The 22,532-nt window shown below is 40.0% G+C and overlaps 2 protein-coding genes across 2 annotated transcripts; both read right to left on the minus strand.

The window, feature by feature from the left end:
• Positions 1 to 2,470: 2,470 nt before the first annotated feature.
• Positions 2,471 to 4,436, minus strand: LOC124264562 (serine-enriched protein-like). Its single transcript, XM_046699313.1, has 5 exons — positions 4,376 to 4,436; positions 4,013 to 4,081; positions 3,580 to 3,793; positions 2,966 to 3,213; positions 2,471 to 2,490 (listed from the first exon to the last, which is right to left on the minus strand). The coding sequence occupies exons 1-5, from the start codon at positions 4,434 to 4,436 to the stop codon at positions 2,471 to 2,473; spliced, it is 612 nt and encodes a 203-aa protein (XP_046555269.1).
• Positions 4,437 to 10,244: 5,808 nt separating this feature from the next.
• Positions 10,245 to 12,200, minus strand: LOC124264563 (serine-enriched protein-like). The gene is made up of 5 exons (XM_046699314.1): positions 12,140 to 12,200; positions 11,781 to 11,849; positions 11,375 to 11,588; positions 10,753 to 11,000; positions 10,245 to 10,264 (listed from the first exon to the last, which is right to left on the minus strand). Exons 1-5 carry the CDS (start codon positions 12,198 to 12,200, stop codon positions 10,245 to 10,247), a joined length of 612 nt encoding a protein of 203 aa, XP_046555270.1.
• Positions 12,201 to 22,532: the final 10,332 nt, after the last annotated feature.

Below are 22,532 nucleotides of genomic sequence, written 5' to 3' on the forward strand. Positions count from 1 at the left end.
ATTGTTGTCGGTTGTTATGGCTGGGACACTTCAGTTTTCTTCAAGCCCGTACACATAAGGTTTTGACCATTTCAAGGAGATATTGCGAGATATCAATGCAGCCTTCTCCATATGATTGATGACTATTACTAAACTTTTGTCACTGGTATAATTCACCTAGATTGAGTATCTGCAGATAGCATTCATGTGGGTGGTACAGCAGCCAGGTGATTAAAGCGTTCGTTCGCCACGCCGAAAGTCTGGGTTCGAATTCCTTCAAGCCAAAATTTATGGTGTATCATCATTACTGACCTTACGTTTGTAAGGTAGCTACACATAAACTCAGTAGGATGCGGTTTTGAAGGATGCAAACAGTTGAAGACAAATAGTTCGAGTAATCCAAAGTTCGTCACAACCGAACAGCTGTGCTTAATGAAGGAATATGTATGAACGTTCACTTCGAGAAAACTATATGTTCAGCAGCATAGTTCGACACAATTGCAGTGTCCAGGGAGCTTCGAGTATAGCCTCCAAACAGCCCTAGCTCTTGGCCTTTGTGCTGTTTACAGATGTCATCTGCACAGTATGACCTACTGACAAATGTCGATGTATGAAACGTACATGCGTCACCTGTTCCATTAAATGACGTTATGTGGCTACACGGAAAGATATCCAAGTTCTCATGAATACGTAACAGATTTTGCTGGGTTTATGGAATAACAATAGAAGGTGTACTTCCTTGAATGTTATGCCATTACATTGTTTAACTTATATGTACATGTATATTCATTTCGTGCATGTTTTATCAATTTGTGTGCATAAATATGGGTATGAAAACGATAGTATATAATATCGCTATGATGCTGCTGATTTGTATCAATTATTTAAACCAGGAAGGAGTCATGCAAGCCATGAGCCTTGGTCTATCAACATCATAGTGAAATAATTCAGTATCGTATACCAGCAGTAACGTTTACGATATACTTCAGGTTCATGTCATTTACTATCAGTCAACAGGATCAACTTATATACAAGGTACTCGAAATGTATGACATCGTGAGGTTTACATTTATTTTCGTTCAGTAATATGTACAATTTGAGCACTGCGTGACTTGAGTCACGCGAGATGTAGCACAGCATAGGAATCCTCTGTCGAGTCTACTATGGCATCCTGGATATCTGCAAAACAAAAGAATTGGTGAAAGTTTGCACAAACTTGGAAATAGATAGAACCTTTCCACATCCATAAGAAATCTCTGTTACATTACAGAGTACATTATACGAAGGTGACTCTGTCATGAGTACATACATACATACATACATACATACATACATACATACATACATACATACATACATACATACATACATACATACATACATACATACATACATACATACATACATACATACATACATACATACATACATATACATACATACATACATACATACATACATACATACATACATACATACATACATACATACATACATACATACATACATACATACATACATACATACATACATACATACATACATACATACATACAACAGCAGTATTACAGATGTACGATGTTGTTTGTAAACTAAACATCTCGAATCTTGACAAGACAATACAGTGATTGTCACCATGAGTTATGCTAAGCCTAGTCAATTTTTCATCTGAAATCGGGAACGTAAGGTACAAGTCAAAATGATGCATCAAATTTGGAAATTTCCTCCATATGTCTTCCATAAAACTTCTTGAAAGCTTTACTGAGGCCTTGAATGTTGTAACCTTGTAACTTCTGAGCAAGAGTGGCATGACGCTCTTTTAAATCCTGATAAAAGAGCACTTTTCGGTTGTACCTCAAAAGTGGTGAAATGTAAACACCAAAAGCTGAAGGCATAGGAAATATTTGCTTATTTCGGTTCATATTCTTTAGTGGTTGTATCAGATATAGGTAACTCACCATCTGAAGGAATAGTTTCACATGTGGCCTTGTTCTGTACAGAGCACCAGACTTGAGAAGCTCTGGCAGAGTTTCGGATGTTGAACATCTGGCTACGAACTCCCAGCACGCCTGGCGCAGGTCTTCCAGCTGGTATTCAGTCGAGGCACATATCAGTCCTGAAGGAAAATTTATGTATCTATGTTACAACCATTCCATTTATAAATATACAAATGCTCAACACGTCACCAACGGGAACTATTGCCACACATCGATGCAAACCCTCGTTCCCCACAAGCTCGGATAGGATAACGCATGGCTCTGTTTTATAATATAGTCATATGTGGTTTCTAAATAAAGACGGTAAACCCCTTTCCATATTAGCCCCCACTTCTAAACGCGAAGTCGATCGTGCGATTATCATGAGCATTTGAATCTCTATTACTGTTTGTGAATCACCAGAGAGTGATAATACCAGGTGTTAATGAAAAGGTGAGCGTAGCGTGCCCCACCATCGACACCCATCACTCACACACATGCAAAGGCATATTTTCTCACCTGAAACACATGGGTACTACAGAACAGGGAACACATAAGTTGTCAATGACGCGTCATATTTGACAATGCGATCCATATCTACCACGAAACAATAAGTGTCGTATGGCTCTCTTTGACATCTTGGTTGAAAGACAATGTCCCATTCCCAAACAGAAAATGTTTGAACATATTTATTTCATGAAAAGTACATTAACTGGACTGGCCAACAAGCTCAAAGGAACTTATAGGAAGACCATTTCCCTACAGAAATGTGAAACGTTGACAGAAAGATTCTGGAATATTGCTCGACTGGAAGGGAGCTGACTATTGAAGTTAGACCTGGTAGCAATTTCGCCTTATACATCACTTTTTATACCCGTCTATATATGAGCATCACATTATGATACGCATGATAATATATGTATGACACTACAATCAATCTCTACATAACCACATTGCGATTCCACATATGTAGATTTTCCACTGGTAGATACCCAACCCCCAATACTTACCTATGACACTATCTGTTGTCATGGCCACGTGACCAAGGTGAACGAATGTGACAACTTTCCTGACCACGTCGTGGTCGTAGTCGGGAACAGGAATGGTGATGTGGTTGTCTCCGGTGTCACATGCTCCAGTTGCTTCAGGGCTTGTTTTCTTTGACTTTTTCTTGAAGAAGGAGAAAAATCCCCTCTTAACCTTGCTGGACTTTCTCGTGTGTGTTTTCCGTTTTGATAGAAATAATTGATAGAAGTATCTGTAACAACAAAAATAAATATTAAGCAAAACAATGGTTATTTCTGTCAGTATTACCTGTATTGATAAAAATAATGATGTTCTGGAGGAGGATACAACAGTACCAGTGGTTGCCCTTAACCCTGAAAGGCTACAGGCTCTAAGGACCCAGAATCATAAAAAATGGTGAGTCCTGATCAGAATGTGTAGGCCCGAATTTCAATATGGAAATAATGTTATTGGGGATGAAAAAGGACCTGCAGAAAGCGTTGGGTCCGAGTGGCTATCAGTCCGTTTCGAGCCTAAGGACCGACGTCAAATTCAAACGCTGATCAGTACATTTGTCCACTCAGGGATTTTTTTCTTCTACATCTTTCTTGACATTTACCTTGACCTTGAGCCCATGACTGCCTGCAGTCCGTAAACAGGTTCCTTCGTTTTGCCAGCAAGGAATGTGACGTCACACATTTCCTTCACGCAGAGGATGTACTCCAGCGTGTGGATGAGCGGCTTCGTACTCTCATACACCACTCCATCCTCACCGTCGCTCAGATCATGGGGACTGCTAGCTCGGGAACTATAGCCAGACGTTGCTGATGAACCTAAAGGACAAATGGCTTTTCATTAAACTGGATTAATGATAGATATTTTGATTCGTACGATGTCTATTTAAGAAATTCATTATGATCGACCCAGATCCAGGAATCCGAACAGATAATTCTTCTTGGTTGTCTTACAGTTTCTCGTGTGAGAAAGAAAATATTTGACGGGTCAATTCCCCAAACCTACTCCCTCTTAAGGTTAAAAATAAAGTCTCTTACCGTCTGTTTCTGATTCATCAGATGAGTAAGCATCGTTCACAAAAGCAATATGGCGCCGGTGTCTGGAATCTGAAATATAAACCCAACATTTCGATATGGCAATATGATAAATTGTAATGAAACCGAAACGGCGAGGATACCGTTGTCTTTTGTGTAAAAAAATGTGAAGGAAACTTGAGGATGATATATCGTTTGTTTGCTTGTTGTCACATTCAGCAACTTTATTTTTAGGCGTAACCGTGAGTTACAATTACTCCATTGTTCGCCTCTATAAACATAATATAGAGTGCTACAGACCGATTACTGTATCATAAATACATCTGCAATTACACTGGAACTTGATGTGAACAACATAAATCTTACCTCGGGATTCTGAAGTATCCACAGAAATATTATTCTCGTACTTGGCGTTGTTTGACTCCATCGGTAAAGGATCAGATTTCTGTAAGTCGCAGAGTTCTGTGCACTCTTTCTGCTGCCTGCAAATATATGACCTTCAGTTGATTATCGCATTTTTATAATCCGCACCTGCTAGTACTAAGGCTCGTGAGTTCGCTCACCGGTAATGAGACGCGCGACGTATGACAAGCCGTGACGTTTATTATGACGTCATCCGCGAGTGAGTGCTGTTCACACCTGATTGCCCCATGAGCATCGACAAGAGGCGATAATCTCATGCAGTCTCTGGAGTTTATTTATCAATCACTTTGTCTTCCTGATTACATCTCATCGGCCTGTGTGGTGACAGGTAAGTAATAACGGTATCAGTCGTTACCATGGAGACGAGAGGACGGGTGAGCTCGTGTCGTGTCAAGATTATGATAACTGGTAGGATTATGCTCACTTATCGAGTTATCTCCCTTCACGACCGTATTACCAGTTCTCCAACAACATTCAGCATCTTGAAGCAGATGACAAACTTTTTTTACAAATTTAGAAAGGAAAATATAACGTTTGTGGTGTGGTGGGAGACGACGATCGGGCGTCCACGTACCATCTCTCCAACTCCACATATAAATGATTACTCAATGCAACATATGTTATATTTGGGATTACATATAAATGTGTAAATAAATGTGAATCTATTGAAATGGAATAGATGGGGAACTAAACGTGACTCTGTTGTAATAGAATAGATAGGGAAACAAACGTGATTCTGTTGTAATGGACTAGATGGGGAAACAAACGTGACTGTATTGAAATTGAATAGATGGGGAAAGAAACGTGACTGTCGTAATGGAATAGATGGGGCACAAAACGTGACTGTATTGAAATGGAAATCTCAATAGATTTGGAAACAAACGTGTCTCTGTTGTAATGGAATAGATATGGAACTGAACGTGACTATTGACATGGAACAGATGGGGAACTAAACGTGACTCTCTTACGTATGCCCCGTACTGTTAGTACTGTTATATGCAGTGTTAAACGTAGCGCCACAGTGTTTCAACTGTTATACATTGTGCCTGTGAATTCAGTAAGGGGCAGTGGTGTACTATAGTTAGGCTTGCGCTATATTTCGACATAGTTCTAGAGGCTTCCACAGGATGTTATAGAATTTTCTAGGAAAGTATTTTGGCATAAAGGGAACTAGCTAATGCCTCTCATCTCACACTAAGTCTCAAGTTACCAGCATTATATGTTATGATTGATATATACATATATATACAAATGTTGCTCTGAGGTGGTTTATTTCAGCTGGGAGACGTGCAGGGTCACAGATGGTCATAGTAGCAACCTCCACTAGACGAGCCAAATCCATCTGTTGGGAAAGCAAAGTCTTTTGTACGATTACGACCATGTCATTATCATGTTTCTGAATCACTACGAAACTGTTATGATACTTGAAGCTGGCGACAAGGAGAAAGAATTCGTCACCAAAACATAAAAAACATGTACTACAATCAAGAAGATGGAGATTTGCATTTGATGCAAATTCGAAAACTTCATCCACAACCTTTTCTGAGGCCTTGCATGTTATTATCAAACAACCTTAGCGTAAGAAATAGATGACGGTCTTTGAAATCGTCGTGAAAATGTGCATGCTGAAACTCAGAAATTTGAAACCAAGGTTTAATCAATAGAACCGTCAAATACTTGCGACATTAAGCCAGTTTAATGTCATGAGACTGAAAGACGCAAGCAAAGGATGATTTTATACCGCTATATTTTTGACAACATCACACCAGAAACTGATTAATGTGGGGAATCGAACTCCAGTCTTTGGTGGGACGAGGAAAATGCGTAGGTTCTGCTTTGGTCTCATCTAAACATTTAACGAAACCACATTACAGTGTCATGGCTTAGTGAGTTAACTCACTGACGAAGACACTCGTGATTTGTGCATCCCGACTTCTTGTGAATCACTTCCTGTCTATTGTTACAGTAGCGAATCACGTTTTAAAGTTACAAAAACCGAGCAAATTATACAATCATATCGTAACTACTAGGCTACCCATCACCCTCGAGAATACAAACACATTTTCGTTTTTGTAGTGTAAATTGTTTTATTAACTAAGAACGTCTCTCTCTCTCTCTCTCTCTCTCTCTCTCTCTCTCTCTCTCTCTCTCTCTCTCTCTCTCTCTCTCTCTCTCTCTCTCTCTCTCTCTCTCTCTCTCTCTCTCTCTCTCTCTAAGAATTGTTTCTCTCTTTGTCTCTCTCTCTCTCTCTCTCTCTCTCTCTCTCTCTCTCTCTCTCTCTCTCAACAAAACCACATTACCGTGTCAAGGCTAGTGAGTTGACTCACTGACGAAGAGACTTCGATGCGCTCATGTCAATATCTGTATTGTGTGAGTTTTCAATACACACGATACCTCCTACATTATATATGGACAAACCTGTCTCCACCACGGGATTGAGGTTTATTCATTTCGTGGAATAGAACATTTGAAGTAGGAAATGAAACCCCACAAAAAGTAATGGTATGGATTTACAACTTCTTTAATGTTTACAACACGACGTTTCTGGGCTACTTCTTGCCCCTTCATCAGGTGGAGGAAGCTATCAGCACTTTTACAGTGTCTTGCCAAAGCAAAATGCTGTACAATACAACCGACATCTTGTAAAGCACTAATTATTTTCATGTTAACAATACCTTTCTCATGAACCGCCGACGGTGGTTCCTTTTCAGAATAAATGAATTGAACTGAAATGATCGAGTTTGGACAAGAGAATCCTGTGATTGATGTCATGAGTTTTGAGATACAATGACATGTGTCAATGAAGTCAAGGATCCTGACCCCCGATCCCCGTAGTCGCCTCTTACCGCAAGCATCGGCTACCGAAGACCCGGATGTTCACGGGTCACTCCGACAATAATGAAGATGGACAATCGATATTAAATGTTAGGCTAATTCGCTTATAGAAATGATACAAGACGAACAGCATTGAAGTGCAAATGACTTTGATATTAATGTCGATACAAGGAAAACTACGTGTTTCCTATGAACTATTATCATGTTTACCGAAGAATAATCTCGAACGTCACTATCAAAGATTAGTTTTGTGAAGCTGTAAACTATTTACTTTGACACTCCGGAAAATATAGCATAAACTTCAAGATCAAGTAGTATCATATAATAAACCTGTCGGAGTTGGTGGCTGCACTGCGATAGTGAAATCTGTAATTGTTGTCGGTTGTTATGGCAGAGAATAAACACTTCAGTTTTCTTCAAGTCCGTACATATCAGGTTTTGACCATTTCAAGGAGACATTGCGAGATATCAATGCAGCCTTCTCCATAGGATTGATAACCATTACTAAACTTTTGTCACTGATATAATTCACCTAGAGTAAGTATCTGCAGATAGCATTCATGTGGGTGGCACAGCAGCCAGGTGATTAAAGCGTTCGTTCGCCCACCGAAAGTCTGGGTTCGAATTCATTCAAGGCAAAATTTATGGTGTATCATCATTACTGACCTTACCTTTGTAAGGTAGCTACACATAAACTGCGGTTTTGAAGGATGCAAACAGTTGAAGACAAATAGTTCGAGTAATCCAAAGTTCGTCACAACCGAACAGCTGTGCTTAATGAAGGAATATGTATGAACGTTCACTTCGAGAAAACTATATGTTCAGCAGCATAGTTCGACACAATTGCAGTGTCCAGGGAGCTTCGAATATAGCCTCCAAACAGCACTAGCTCTTAACCTTTGTGATGTTTACAGATGTCATCTGCACAGAATGACCTACTGAAAAATGTCGATGTATGAAACGTACATGCGTCACCTGTTCCATTAAATGACGTTATGTGGCTACACGGAAAGATATCCAAGTTCTCATGAATACGTAACAGATTTTGCTGGGTTTATGGAATAACAATAGAAGGTGTACTTCCTTGAATGTTATGCCATTACATTGTTTAACTTATATGTACATGTATATTCATTTCGTGCATGTTTTATCAATTTGTGTGCATAAATATGGGTATGAAAAAGATAGTATATAATATCGCTATGATGCTGCTGATTTGTATCAATTATTTAAACCAGGAAGGAGTCATGCAAGTCATGAACCTTGGTCTATCAACATCATAGTGAAATAATTCAGTATCGTATACCAGCAGTAACGTTTACGATATACTTCAGGTTCATGTCATTTACTATCAGTCAACATGATCAACTTATATACAAGGTACTCGAAATGTATGACATCGTGAGGTTTACATTTATTTTCGTTCAGTAATATGTACAATTTGAGCACTGCGTGACTTGAGTCACGCGAGATGTAGCACAGCATAGGAATCCTCTGTCGAGTCTACTATGGCATCCTGGATATCTGCAAAACAAAAGAATTGGTGAAAGTTTGCACAAACTTGGAAATAGATAGAACCTTTCCACATCCATAAGAAATCTCTGTTACATTACAGAGTACATTATACGAAGGTGACTCTGTCATGAGTACATACATACATACATACATACATACATACATACATACATACATACATACATACATACATACATACATACATACATACATACATACATACATACATACATACATACATACATACATACATACATACATACATACATACATACATACATACATACATACATACATACATACATACATACATACATACATACATACATACATACATACATACATACATACATACATACATACATACATACATACATACATACATACATACATACATACATACATACATACATACATACATACATACATACATACATACATACATACATACATACATACATACATACATACATACATACATACATACATACATACATACATACATACATACATACATACATACATACATACATACATAAGCAGTATTACAGATGTACGATGTTGTTCGTAAACTAAACATCTCGAATCTTGACAAGACAATACAGTGATTGTCACCATGAGTTATACTAAGCCTAGTCAATTTTTCATCTGAAATCGGGAACGTAAGGTACAAGTCAAAATGATGCATCAAATTTGGAAATTTCCTCCATATGTCTTCCATAAAACGTCTTGAAAGCTTTACTGAGGCCTTGAATGTTGTAACCTTGTAACTTCTGAGCAAGAGTGGCATGACGCTCTTTTAAATCCTGATAAAAGAGCACTTTTCGGTTGTACCTCAAAAGTGGTGAAATGTAAACACCAAAAGCTGAAGGCATAGGAAATATTTGCTTATTTCGGTTCATTTTCTTTAGTGGTTGTATCAGATATAGGTAACTCACCATCTGAAGGAATAGTTTCACATGTGGCCTTGTTCTGTACAGAGCACCAGACTTGAGAAGCTCTGGCAGAGTTTCGGATGTTGAACATCTGGCTACGAACTCCCAGCACGCCTGGCGCAGGTCTTCCAGCTGGTATTCAGTCGAGGCACATATCAGTCCTGAAGGAAAGTTTATGTATCTATGTTATAACCATTCCATTTATAAATATACAAATGCTCAACACGTCACCAATGGGAACTATTGCCACACATCGATGCAAACCCTTGTTCCCCACAAGCTCGGGTAGGGAAACGCATGGCTCTGTTTTATAATATAGTCATGTGGTTTCTAGATAAAGACGGTAAACCCTTTCCATATTAGCCCCCACTTCTAAACGCGAAGTCGATCGTGCGATTATCATGAGCATTTGAATCTCTGTTTGTGAATCACCAGAGAGTGATAATACCAGGTGTTAATGAAAAGGTGAGCGTAGCGTGCCCCACCATCGACACCCATCACTCACACACATGCAAAGGCATATTTTCTCACCTGAAACACATGGGTACTACAGAACAGGGAACACATAAGTTGTCAATGACGCGTCATATTTGGAAATGGGATCCATATCTACCACGAAAGGATTTTAAGTTTTACTTAAACAATAAGTGTCGTATGGCTCTCTTTGACATCTTGGTTGAAAGACAATGTCCCATTCCCCAACAGAAATTGTTTGAACATATTTATTTCATGAAAAGTACATTAACTGGACTGGCCAACAAGCTCTTATAGGAAGACCATTTCCCTACAGAAATGTGAAACGTTGACAGAAAGTTTCTGGAATATTGCTCGACTGGAAGGGAGCTGACTATTGAAGTTAGACCTGGTAGCAATTTCGCCTTATACATCACTTTTTATACCCGTCTATATATGAGCATCACATTATGATACGCATGATAATATATGTATGACACTACAACCAACCTCTACATAACCACATTGCGATTCCACATATGTAGATTTTCCACTGGTAGATACCCAACCCCCAATACTTACCTATGACACTATCTGTTGTCATGGCCACGTGACCAAGGTGAACGAATGTGACAACTTTCCTGACCACGTCGTGGTCGTAGTCGGGAACAGGAATGGTGACGTGGTTGTCTCCGGTGTCACATGCTCCAGTGTCTTCAGGGCTTGTTTTCTTTGACTTTTTCTTGAAGAAGGAGAAAATTCCCCTCTTAACCTTGCTGGACTTTCTCGCGTGTGTTTTCCGTTTTGATAGAAATAATTGATAGAAGTATCTGTAACAACAAAAATAAATGTTAAACAAAACAATGGTTATTTCTGTCAGTATTACCAGTATTGATAAAAATAATGATGTTCTGGAGGATGATACAACAGTACCAGTGATTGCCCTTAACCCTGAAAGGCTACAGGCTCTAAGGACCCAGAATCATAAAAAGTGGTGGGTCCTGATCAGAATGTGTAGGCCCGATATTTCAATATAGAAATAATGCTCTTAGTTATTGGGGACGAAAAAGGACCTGCAGAAAGCGTTGGGTCCGAGTGGCTTTCAGTCCGTTTCGAGCCTAAGGACCGACGTCAAATTCAAACGCTGATCAGTACATTTGTCCACTCAGGGATTTCTTTCTTCTACATCTTTCTTGACACTTACCTTGACCTTGAGCCCATGACTGCCTGCAGTCCGTAAACAGGTTCCTTCGTTTTGCCAGCAAGGAATGTGACGTCACACATTTCCTTCACGCAGAGGATGTACTCCAGCGTGTGGATGAGCGGCTTCGTACTCTCATACACCACTCCATCCTCACCGTCGCTCAGATCATGGGGACTGCTAGCTCGGGAACTATAGCCAGACGTTGCTGATGAACCTAAAGGACAAATGGCTTTTCTTTAAACTGGATTAATGATAGATATTTGGATCATTATGATCGACCCAGATCCAGGAATCCGAACAGATATTTGTTCTTGGTTGTCTTACAGTTTCTCGTTTGAGAAAGAAAATATTTGACGGGTCAATTCCCCAAACCTACTCCCTCTTAAGGTTAAAAACAAAGTCTTACCGTCTGTTTCTGATTCATCAGATGAGTAAGCATCGTTCACAAAAGCAATATGGCGCCGGTCTCTGGAATCTGAAATATAAGCCCAACATTTCGATATGGCAATATGATGAATTGTAATGAAACGGCGAGGATACCGGGGTTTTTTGTATAAAAAAATGTGAAGGAAATTTGAGGATCATATATTGTTTGTTTGCTTGTTGTCGCATTCAGCAACTTTCTATTTTCTGGCGTAACCGCGAGTTACAATTACTCCATTGTTCGCCTCTATAAACATAATATGGAGTGCTACAGACCGATTATTGTATCATAAATACATCTGCAATTACACTGGAACTTGATGTGAACAACATAAATCTTACCTCGGGATTCTGAAGTATCCACAGAAAAATTATTCTCGTACTTGGCGTTGTTTGACTCCATCGGTAAAGGATCAGATTTCTGTTAGTCGCAGAGTTCTGTGCACTCTTTCTGCTGCCTGCAAATATATGACCTACAAGTTGATTATCGCATTTTTATAATCCGCACCTACTAGTGCTAAGGCTCGTGAGTTCGCTCACCGGTAATCAGACGCGCGACGTATGACAAGCCGTGACGTTTATTATGACGTCATCCGCGAGTGAGTGCTGTTCACACCTGATTGCCCCATGAGCATCGACAAGAGGCGATAATCTCATGCAGTCTCTGGAGTTTATTTATCAATCACTTTGTCTTCCTGATTACACCTCATCGGCCTGTGTGGTGACAGGTAAGTAATAACGGCATCAGTCGTTACCATGGAGACGAGAGGACGGGTGAGCTCGTGTCGTGTCAAGATTATGATAACTGGTAGAATTATGCTCACTTATCGAGTTATCTCCCTTCGCGACCGTTTTGCCAGTGCTCCAACAACATTCAGCATCTTGAAGCAGATAGCAAACTTTTTTTTTACAAATTTAGAAAGGAAAATATAACGTTTGTCGTGTGGTGGGAGACGACGATAGGGCGTCTACGTACCATCCCTCAAACTCCACATATAAATGATTACTCAATGCAACATATCTTATATTTGGGATTACATATAAATGTGTAAATAAATGTGAATCTATTGAAATGGAATAGATGGGGAAACAAACGTGACTCTGTTGTAATGGACTAGATAGGGAACTGAACGTGACTGTATTGAATTTGAATAGATTGGGAAACAAACGTGACTCTGTTGTAATAGAATAGATGGGGAAACAAACGTGACTCTGTTGTAATAGAATAGATGAGGAAACAAACGTGACTCTGTTGTAATGGAATAGATGGGAAACAAACGTGACTCTGTTGTAATGGAATAGATGGGGAACTAAACGTGACTGTATTGAAATGAAAATCGCAATAGATTTGGAAACAAACGTGTCTCTGTTGTAATGGAATTGATATGGAACTGAACGTGACTATTGAAATGGAATAGATGGGGAACTAAACGTGACTCTCTTACGTAAGCCTCATACTGTTAGTACTGTTATATGCAGTGTTAAACGTAGCGCCACAGTGTTTCAACTGTTATACATTGTGCCTGTGAATTCAGTAAGGGGCAGTGGTGTACTATAGTTAGGCTTGCGCTATATTTCGACACAGTTCTAGAGGCTTCCACAGGATGTCATAAAATTTTCTAGGAAAGTATTTTGGCATAATAACTAGCTAATGCCTCTCATCTCACACTAAGTCTCAAGTTACCAGCATTACATGTTATGATTGATATATACCTAGCCTAGGAGTATGCGTACAAGTTGGATGACTGTTGCAGAGATTTGGACATTACCACCATTGTCTCTATTGCAACAATACCTGTTGTTGTATTATGCTGGCTCTGAATTTGTACTGCTTCTAGATTTGGTACTGCTAGAATGATAACTTTGTATGGATTGTGACGTATAAGTTCTATACCGTTGTCAAGTAAGAGTGCAAGAGTGCAACGGTAGCTCTTGCTTGACAACGATAGTAGAACCTATACCGAAACGTCGCATCATAATGTGATAAAAACCATCGTCGTCCATAAAGAATAATGTTTTCTTACAATTCATTAACTTCTGAAAGCCAATCAAACAAATCATCACAATAAGAAATTTCCCAAATAAGTTAGTATTATAATTAAGTAAATTGAATAATCTGGAATTTGTGTGATATCACATTCGTGCCCGTGATGCATGTTTTGTTTGTTTCGGAAGTCGAGATCGTGATGAAGTTTCACGTCGGCACCACGGAGACCACATCTGTGACTGGTTTTCTTTTCATTTTGATTATTACACACTTGCTTGAAAGTGAGTTTAGTTTTACGCTGTACTCAGCAGTATTCCAGCTAGATGGCGGCGGTCTGTAAATAATCGCGTCTAGACCTGAAAATCCAGTGATCAACAGCATGAGCATCGATCTACGCAATTGGGGAACGATGACATTTGTCAACCAAGTCACTTGACCAAAAGCAGGGGTTGCTGAAGACTAATTTTAACCCTGGAAGTTACTGCCACTCGAACATGATTCTACGGAAACGTAAGTGTTATATAACGCATTATTTTGTTGCTAAAGACAACACAGTTATGTATGTAAATATGGTGGATTTTAAGGCGAGAAAGCGATGGCCCTAATCAGCCACCATATGTAAAAGATGAACACAATCGTATCTAAGGTGAACTTTATAGTAGCAGGTATAATCGTTTAGTAATGGTGAATTATTTGGCACATTGTTTGTGCATCTGTAACTATGTGGACGTTTCTTGTGCAGTTGCAACAATTGCATTGTTGCAGATGGACGACAACAGTTTGTCGGTCGAACATAGAATCCTGTGAATATCAAAACATTTAATGATCTTTTTAGAAATAGCCCGGATCTTCACAGGGCACATGCTTGTGATATAGTCGGAATCTTACAACGGACACTACTTTCAGCAGATACCTATTTTAATCGTGTATAGAACTTTATTGCTGTATTCAACACTCACTTATATATCACGGTGAATTTCACTAGCCATCCCACCCTCATCTATTACGTTCTTTTAACTGACAGAAACTGCAACTGTTTATTGAACGTCCGAAGTAAGACCTTTTATGGCCGCTTCTTACAACGTTACCATGCCAGTCCCGAGACAAGAAGTTAGAAGCTTTTCATTTTAAAATCTCAGTTTTATTATATGGTCAGGTTCCTAAGAGGCATTTAGAAGTTGGTTTTCAAGTAAAACGCAATATCATGGATGACAACCTCTTCTTTATTGTATATCACAATGTTTCTGGGCTATTCCTTGCCCCTTCGTCAGGTGAATTGAAACCAACATGATGATTTGGGGTTTAACGTCGGCTTTTAGCTGTAGCCAATGTCGCCGACGGGGTAGGTTTTTGGTAGGATAATAATAAATAGGTTTAAAATAAGGAGTAAACCACCGTACCCAAAAAAATATAAATGATGGGGCATTAACCTAAGTGGGATTTTGAAGTGAAAAACTTTAAAAACATGAGAAAAAATAAATAAAAAGCCGATATTATGAAGGGAAAGGGAGAGAAAAAGAAAAAGCAATACACTTGAATTTATTAGTGGTAAGAGATAGAGTTATAACTAAATAGTAATGGTGAAAATGTTGGGCCTATGGTGGTGGGGGTGGGGGTAGGGGGGGGAGGAGATGATAAGGAAGTATAGCATAGTGGGGCATGTATAGGAATGCAGGTAAGCTGCATGATTTATATAAGGGGATTTAATAAGGACAGAAAAATGGGTTAAGTTGGTGGGGGGTGGGGATTGGGGGTAAGGGAGCGAAGAAGGCTGTGGGTAAGGGGCCGTGGCTGTCGGTAAAGATTGCAGGTAAGCTGGCTTGGGTGGATGGCATTGACCTTGCGTTAGAGGGGTTGAGCTGCTTTGTTTATGTTTTAGTGGACTGTGATTGGCTAGGGGATGGGCGCGGACCTCGCAGCGGGTTTAGAGCACTATAGATGAATGAAATTGACTCCCAGGTCTAAATGTGTAGGCACGTGCTGGTGATAGAGTGATAGTATGGGTAAATTGAATTTTGACGCCTGATCTAAATATATAAGCTAGAAGTGAGTGGTAATGAGAGGGTTTGTTTGGGAGGTTCTAAATTTTTTGGAGTAGGTTAGAGTTTTCAAGGAAGGTGGCTATGGCATGGAATATAATGGGTGGGTTGTGGGGGTTGAGAAGGAGGTGTATGTTATTGTGGTATTTCGTGGGAATGTTGTTGTGTAATTGCTTAATGTTTGTTTGTTGCAGCTGGCAGTGTGTGAATATGCGGTTTATGTCTTCCTGAGTGTTGCAGTGTGTGCATAATCCGTCTGGATGTCTGTTTTGTTTATAGAGTGTGTAGTTTAAGTTAGTGATGCCTGTGATTAGTCTGGTTATTGCCGTGTCAATGTTTTTGATGTTTGAATATGTGGGAATTTTTCTTATTGGGGATTTAATAATGGATGTGACCCAGGTTGATTTGTTTGTGCTGATGTTGTGTTGAAAGTTGGTATTTGATATGTTTGTTTTAATGAGTTTTTTATTTCTGATTTGGATGTGTGGAAGTTGAGGTTTGGTGATATATGGGATGTGGCGAGTTTGGCTGCTGTATCGGCGGTGTCATTTCCTGTGATGTTTGAGTGGCTGGGTATCCATGTGAATGTGATATTTTTGTTTGAGCGTGTGAGTGAGTCTGTTTGGATTATTATATTGTGTATGAGGTCTGGGCGCGATTTAGAATGCATGTTGTGAAGTTGTTTGATAGAATTGAGTGAATCGGATAGTATAAGGAAGTTTGTTTGGGGAAGGGAGGGTATTAGGTGTAGTGCAGTGAGAATGGCAGTGAGTTCGGCAGTGTTTATTGTGGTGTAGTTGGTGTAGTGAAAATTTGTTGTGATGGGAGGGGTTTGTTGAACGTGTATGCCTAGGCCTGTGGGTTTGTTAGTGCTGACTGATGCATCTGTATATATGTGTGTGTGATTGGGGTAGTTTGTATTTAAGTAGTTGTTTGTGATATTAGTTATGATGGTTTGACGGGTGTTTTTAGGTAGTTGTTTGAGGATTGTGTCAAGGGACATGTCTGTGATGGGTGGGGGTTTGTCGTGAATGTAGCTTGTAATGGGAGGTGTGTGTTGTAAGGTGATTAGCTGTTGTGCATGTAGCAGACTGTATAGGTGGGTAAGGCATGATGCTTTAAGTGGGTTTGATTTGAATTTTTTAAGTGTAGATTTTTTAATGTTTTTATATTTGTTTGTGATTAATCTAAATATGGGGTTGTGTTGGGCCCCAGCCCAGTAAGTGAGTGTGGTTTGGTTTATTCTTTGTGTGATTGAAGAGGTGCCTGTGAGAAGAAGTAGTGTGTTAAGAGAGGTACCACTCCTCGCGCCGAGGGCTAGTTTAAGGGCTTTAAATTGGATGGAATTAAGTTTTTGAAGATTATGGGAGGGGAGGTAGTGGAGAACCGGTGCGGCGTAGTCCAATCTCGATAATATGAGAGTTTTGTATATATTAATGAGGGTATGTTTGTCGGCACCCCAATTTGTGCCGCTGATGGCTCGCATTAAGTTAAGATCTTTTTGACATGAATTGACCAAATTATTAATGTGGGGTGTCCATGTCATGTGGTGGTCGAAAGTTACTCCTAGAAATTTCGCTTCTTTTTTTAATTCAATTTCTTGGTTGTTTAAGTGTAGTTTGGGGGTATAATTTTGCATATGCTGTCGTTTGAATAATATGCCCACGGTTTTTTTAACGTTGATGTGGAACCCCCATTTTGGGGCCCAATTTTGAATGGCATTTAGCATTTTTTGAATTTTGAGTGATGCCTGTTTAACTGAGGTTGAGGAAGTCCAAAATGAAATATCGTCTGCGAATTTGGCTGTAGTGATTTCAGGCCATTTATCTGGAAAAATGTCATTAATCATAAAGTTGAATAAAGTTGGGGATAATATGCTCCCCTGGGGGGTTCCATTTTCTAGAGGGTATGGGTCCGAGATGGTGTTGTGAGATTTGATTGTTATATGTCTCTCGTTTAGAAAAGAGTGAATGAAATTTAGTATTCGACCGTGAATGGCATGTTTTTGAAGTTTTTGTAGAAGGCCGTTATGCCAAACCATGTCGAATGCCTTGCTGAAGTCAATAAAAATGGCCATAGTGTATTGTTTCTGTGCTTGTGCTACTTTAACATCTTGTTCTAAATGTAGAATGTGGTCTAAAGTTTGTCGATTTGGAGTAAAGCCGCTCTGGTCCTCCTTAAGTAAGTTGTTGGTTAAAATAAGGTGTTTGAGCCTGTTGTTTATAATTGTTTCAAGGGTTTTACAGAGGTGGGAGGTAAGTGAGATGGGGCGGTATGAATCAGGCTCGTTCTTGGGTTTCCCTGGTTTGAGGATTGGTACCACTCTGGCTGTTTTCCAGCTGTTGGGGATAGTTCCTGTGGTCCAGATATGGTTGAAGAGGGTGAGTGTGAGGTTAAGCATGTTGGGAGGTAGTTTATTTAGTATTGTGTATGTGATGGTATCTGGACCTGGGGCTGAGGCTGATTGTTTGTTTTTGAGTGCAGATTTGAGTTCATGTATGTTGATTATTTTATTTTTGGGTTTGTCTGTGTGGGGAGGTTGTGGGGTGTAGGGGGGGTGGTTTTTAATAGTGTTTTGGAAGGTGGGTGGGTAGTTGGTGGAGCTGCTTGTAGCCGAGAAGTGGGCAGCAAATGCATTTGCTTTGTCTTTGTTTGTGGGTTGGTCCGGACAGTTAGGTGAAATGGTTTTTTTTTGGAAATGCCCTTTATGGCTTTAAATTTATTCCACAAGGTCCGGGGCCTTCGATGAGATTGCCTGAGGGTAGAACAGAAATTTCTCCAATGGGTGATTTTTGCTGCCTTGATAATTTGTTTAGTTTTGTTACGTAGTTGTTTAGCTAAATGTAATTTTGAGCGGTCCCTTTTTGATTGATTTAGGGCCTTTTTTCTAGCCTTTCTGGCGTTTATAATTTCATGGCTCCACCACGGGACTGTTTTTTGTGCGGGGTTGGGCCGAAAAGTAGGGATGCATTTGTCTGTGATATTTAGAATTATGTTTGTAAGATTGCTGTTAAATGTGTTTATGTCGGGGCTGTAGATGGCTGAGGTATTTACTTGCTTGCATAATGTTTTGAATTTTTCCCAGTCTGCTTTGTTAATGTTGTATCTGGTTTCTGTGGGTGTGGGTGGGGGGAGTGGTGGTTGCATGGGTGGGAATGTGTGAGCATGAGGTAATGGTGATTTTGATGGGGCAGTGGTCGCTGCCCCAGGTGTCGGTGTGTACCTCCCAGATACAAGCTTGTGTTAGGTTGGGGGTGGTGAATGTGATGTCTATGGCTGTGGGTGTTTGGAGGTGGGAGAGGGGGTAACGGGTGGGTTGATTGTCATTTAAGGAAGTTAGGGAATGTTGGTCTAGCCAGTCGGCGAGGCGGGTTCCGTTAATATCAGTGTGGGGTCTTGTGCCCCACAGTGGGTGATGTGCGTTAAAGTCTCCGAGTAAAATGGTACTGGGAGCTATGAATTTAAACAGTATTGCCAAATCTTGGGGGGTGATTTTGATAGTAGGGCTTCTGTAAACGTTAATAATTGTGATTTCTTTGTTGTTTAGTTTAGTGTTGATAGCCAGGACTTCTAGATTGGTTACGGGAATTTGCAAAATGGTATAATTTAACTTCTCTGCGATGTAAATGCCCACCACCCCCACCCCCACCCCCACCAGGGGGGCCTGGGTAATTATGTGGCCGAGGTCTATCTTTCCGAATGAAATTGTAGCCTGGTATTTTGAAGGCGTTTTTGGGTGATAGTCTGGTTTCTTGCAGAGCTATAATGTCGGGGGAAATTTTGTTGTGGGCGATGAGTGCCTTGAGCTCATGCCCATGCGCTCGGAGACTGTTGCAGTTCCACTGTATAAGTGCCATGGTTACTGTAATTTGGAATAGGAGTTTAATAAAGGCCATGGCGTGGGGCATGAATTTGGGGGAAGGTAGATTTGGTGCTTTAGTAGTTTAGTGGTTGGTGTTTAACCAACAAGATACATCAATGGGTATATATACTAAATGTACAAGAAGCCAGTGTTGAATGTATGTACAATAAACTGGATAAGAAACAGGAGATGAAAGAGTGAGATGTACAGATAAAGGGCATTGTTTATACAAGAGAAGAGTTTATACAAGTGATTAGCAGATGTGGGTAGCAGCCAGTAATGAGCTAATTGACGTCCCAGGCACTGGGGAGATAGGGGTCTTCTCGTTTATCCACCACCTATTGTTCTAGGTGGACAAGTCACTGAAGCGGAATAATCCTCAAGACAATAGATGTCTCTGAAATTTTGTTCCCTGTGAAATAAGATCCCCCCTTGAATGTAGTAGTAAAAAAGTAAGTCTTTCTACATTTTTTTTTATTTCAACAATACATACAATATCAAAATTAACAATACATTCAATATCTATGACAATCCTCAATAGCCTGTTAAATGGGATACTGCATCCCAATATGCATATACATCCATATGGCCAGCCAAGAATTGCTGTTTGATGTTACATAATCTGTTTGTTAAATTGACATATTTAACTTTCTTGCGAGGAGGTTTGGCACCTCCTCTTAATTGCATACATGATGCCTCTACGTAAGATTGTTCTTTTTTTCAAGAATTCAATAATCTTGAAGATATTGGGATGGTTTTCTAAACAGGAAAGCTTCCTGTGCCAGCCCTCAACATGATTAGTAGTGCGGGGGCCTTCGGTGGCGAAGTGGTTCCACATGGTCCTGCCATGGTCACCATGGTCACCCTCCACCCAGATACACTCCTTGATCCCTGTTCAGCTGCGGTTGTAATTTATCTTATCGTTTAAAACTCTAATAGATTGCGCTGGCGCCAATCATGGGCATTAGTGGTTAATATGGTTGGTTGTTGCCAGTCAATGGAGTGAGGAAGGTTTTTGACGATGTGCTCTGAGAGGGCTGATGTTTTGGTCCATTTTTTGTTGTACAGATGTTTTGTGCTCCTTCAGTCGTATCTCAAATGGGCGGGATGTTTCACCTATGTATGTAGAGCCACAATCACAGTGCAGTTTGTATATGCATCCCCTGAGTCTATTTGGGGTCTTAGTAGAGGAAACTCGTCCATTGGCTTTCAGGATGGTTTTCAGGGTCTTATCAGAGTGGAATGTCACGTCGATGCTGGTAGTTTTCTTTATGAGACGGCTGATGTGGTGACTGATCTGGCCATGGAAGGGTATGTTGATTCTGATAGGAGAAGGTTCAGGTTTGGGAGGGCGTTCATCTTGTTGCTGCTGGAGAGTTGTGGTTATAGTTCTTTCTACTAGATGTTTGGGGGTAGCCGTTGAGGTTGACAAATGTTGCTCTGATGTGGTTTATCTCAGCTGGGAGATTTGCAGGTTCACAGATGGCCATAGTAGCAACCTTCACTAGACGAGCCAAATCTATATGTTGGGGATGCAAAGTCTTTTGTACGATTACGACCATGTCATTATCATGTTTCTGAATCACTACGAAAATGTTATGATACTTGAAGCTGGCGACAAGGAGAGCGTGTGTTGCCCCATGGTCACAAACACATGCAACGACAAGTCAAACAAGAATTCGTCACCAAAACATAAAAACATGTACTACAATCAAGAATAGAGATTTGCATTTGATGCAAATTCGAAAACTTCATCCACAACCTTTTCTGAGGCCTTGCATGTTATTATCAAACAACCGTGGCGTAAGATATAGATGACGGTCTTTGAAATCTTCGTGAAAATGTGCATGCTGAAACTCAGAAATTTGAAACCAAGGTTTAATCAATAGAACCGTCAAATACTTGCGACATTAAGCCAGTTTAATGTCATGAGACTGAGAGACGCAAGTGAAGGATGATTTTATACCGCTACATTGTTGACAACATCACACCAGAAACTGTTTAATGTGGGGAATCGAACTCCAGTCTTTGGCGGGACGAGATATCGCATGAACTACTGGGCTACCCATCACCCTCGAGAATACAAACACATTTTCGTTGTTGTAGTGTAAATTGTTTTATTAACTAAGAACGTTTGATAAAAAAGTGAGATGGAGAGTAGGAAAGTTCAACTGAAGATCTGTTCAGAAATGACAAATGGCTCATGTGAACCTCATGCAGTGGTCAAACTGTTATGTACTTGCGTTTTAATGACCAACGGTTGACATTGGTGTTACTTAGAGACTTCAACAGAGCTTCAAAGTGATTTCGGTCGGTCTGGACAGGCTCTGAAAATGAACACTCCTCATTGAAGCGGCCGTTAAATCTATCCCGTTGGGGACATTAATGAACTTTTAGCCTGTTATAAATGCATATTTCACGCTGGCAAACACCTTAGTATAGTAGCAATAGCAGTAGTTTTTTGTCAGTAGTAATAGTCGCAGTAGTAGTATTAGTATTATTATCAAATAGAGTGGTCCGACTTCACCATTCTCGCCAACAACCAAACGGACTTCACTAAACGCAAGCTCACCGAAGCCATTCACATAAAACGCCATAAGCCCACCATCAACCGTGACCAAGGATACTTCATTCCATCAGCTTATGATCCACTCCTCCACCAAGCCCAATCTATTGTATAAACATCGCACCTATCGTATAAACATCTCCTTCATTGTAACTACTCCTGTATTTATACATCTCTGGATTCCATTCACCATCCTTTGTGTACTCACTGGCTTCATCAGCTTACTGCTTAACCAATTATGGCAATTATGTTGTTTCCTTTGTCAATTACAATGTATGTTG

This window comes from Haliotis rubra, unplaced genomic scaffold (assembly GCF_003918875.1).
Source record: "Haliotis rubra isolate DU_JTF1 unplaced genomic scaffold, ASM391887v1 Scf93, whole genome shotgun sequence".
NCBI classification, from domain to species: domain Eukaryota; kingdom Metazoa; phylum Mollusca; class Gastropoda; order Lepetellida; family Haliotidae; genus Haliotis; species Haliotis rubra.

Coding starts and splice junctions, on each gene's coding strand:
- LOC124264562 (XM_046699313.1), bottom strand. CDS start 4,436: ATGGAGTCAAACAACGCCAAGTACGAGAATAATATTTCTGTGGATACT. Junction 4,082..4,375: donor GGATACTTCAGAATCCCGAG/GTAAGATTTATG, acceptor TTTATATTTCAG/ATTCCAGACACCGGCGCCAT. Junction 3,214..3,579: donor GTCATGGGCTCAAGGTCAAG/GTAAATGTCAAG, acceptor TTGTTGTTACAG/ATACTTCTATCAATTATTTC.
- LOC124264563 (XM_046699314.1), bottom strand. CDS start 12,200: ATGGAGTCAAACAACGCCAAGTACGAGAATAATTTTTCTGTGGATACT. Junction 11,589..11,780: donor TGATGAATCAGAAACAGACG/GTAAGACTTTGT, acceptor TTTGTCCTTTAG/GTTCATCAGCAACGTCTGGC. Junction 11,001..11,374: donor GTCATGGGCTCAAGGTCAAG/GTAAGTGTCAAG, acceptor TTGTTGTTACAG/ATACTTCTATCAATTATTTC.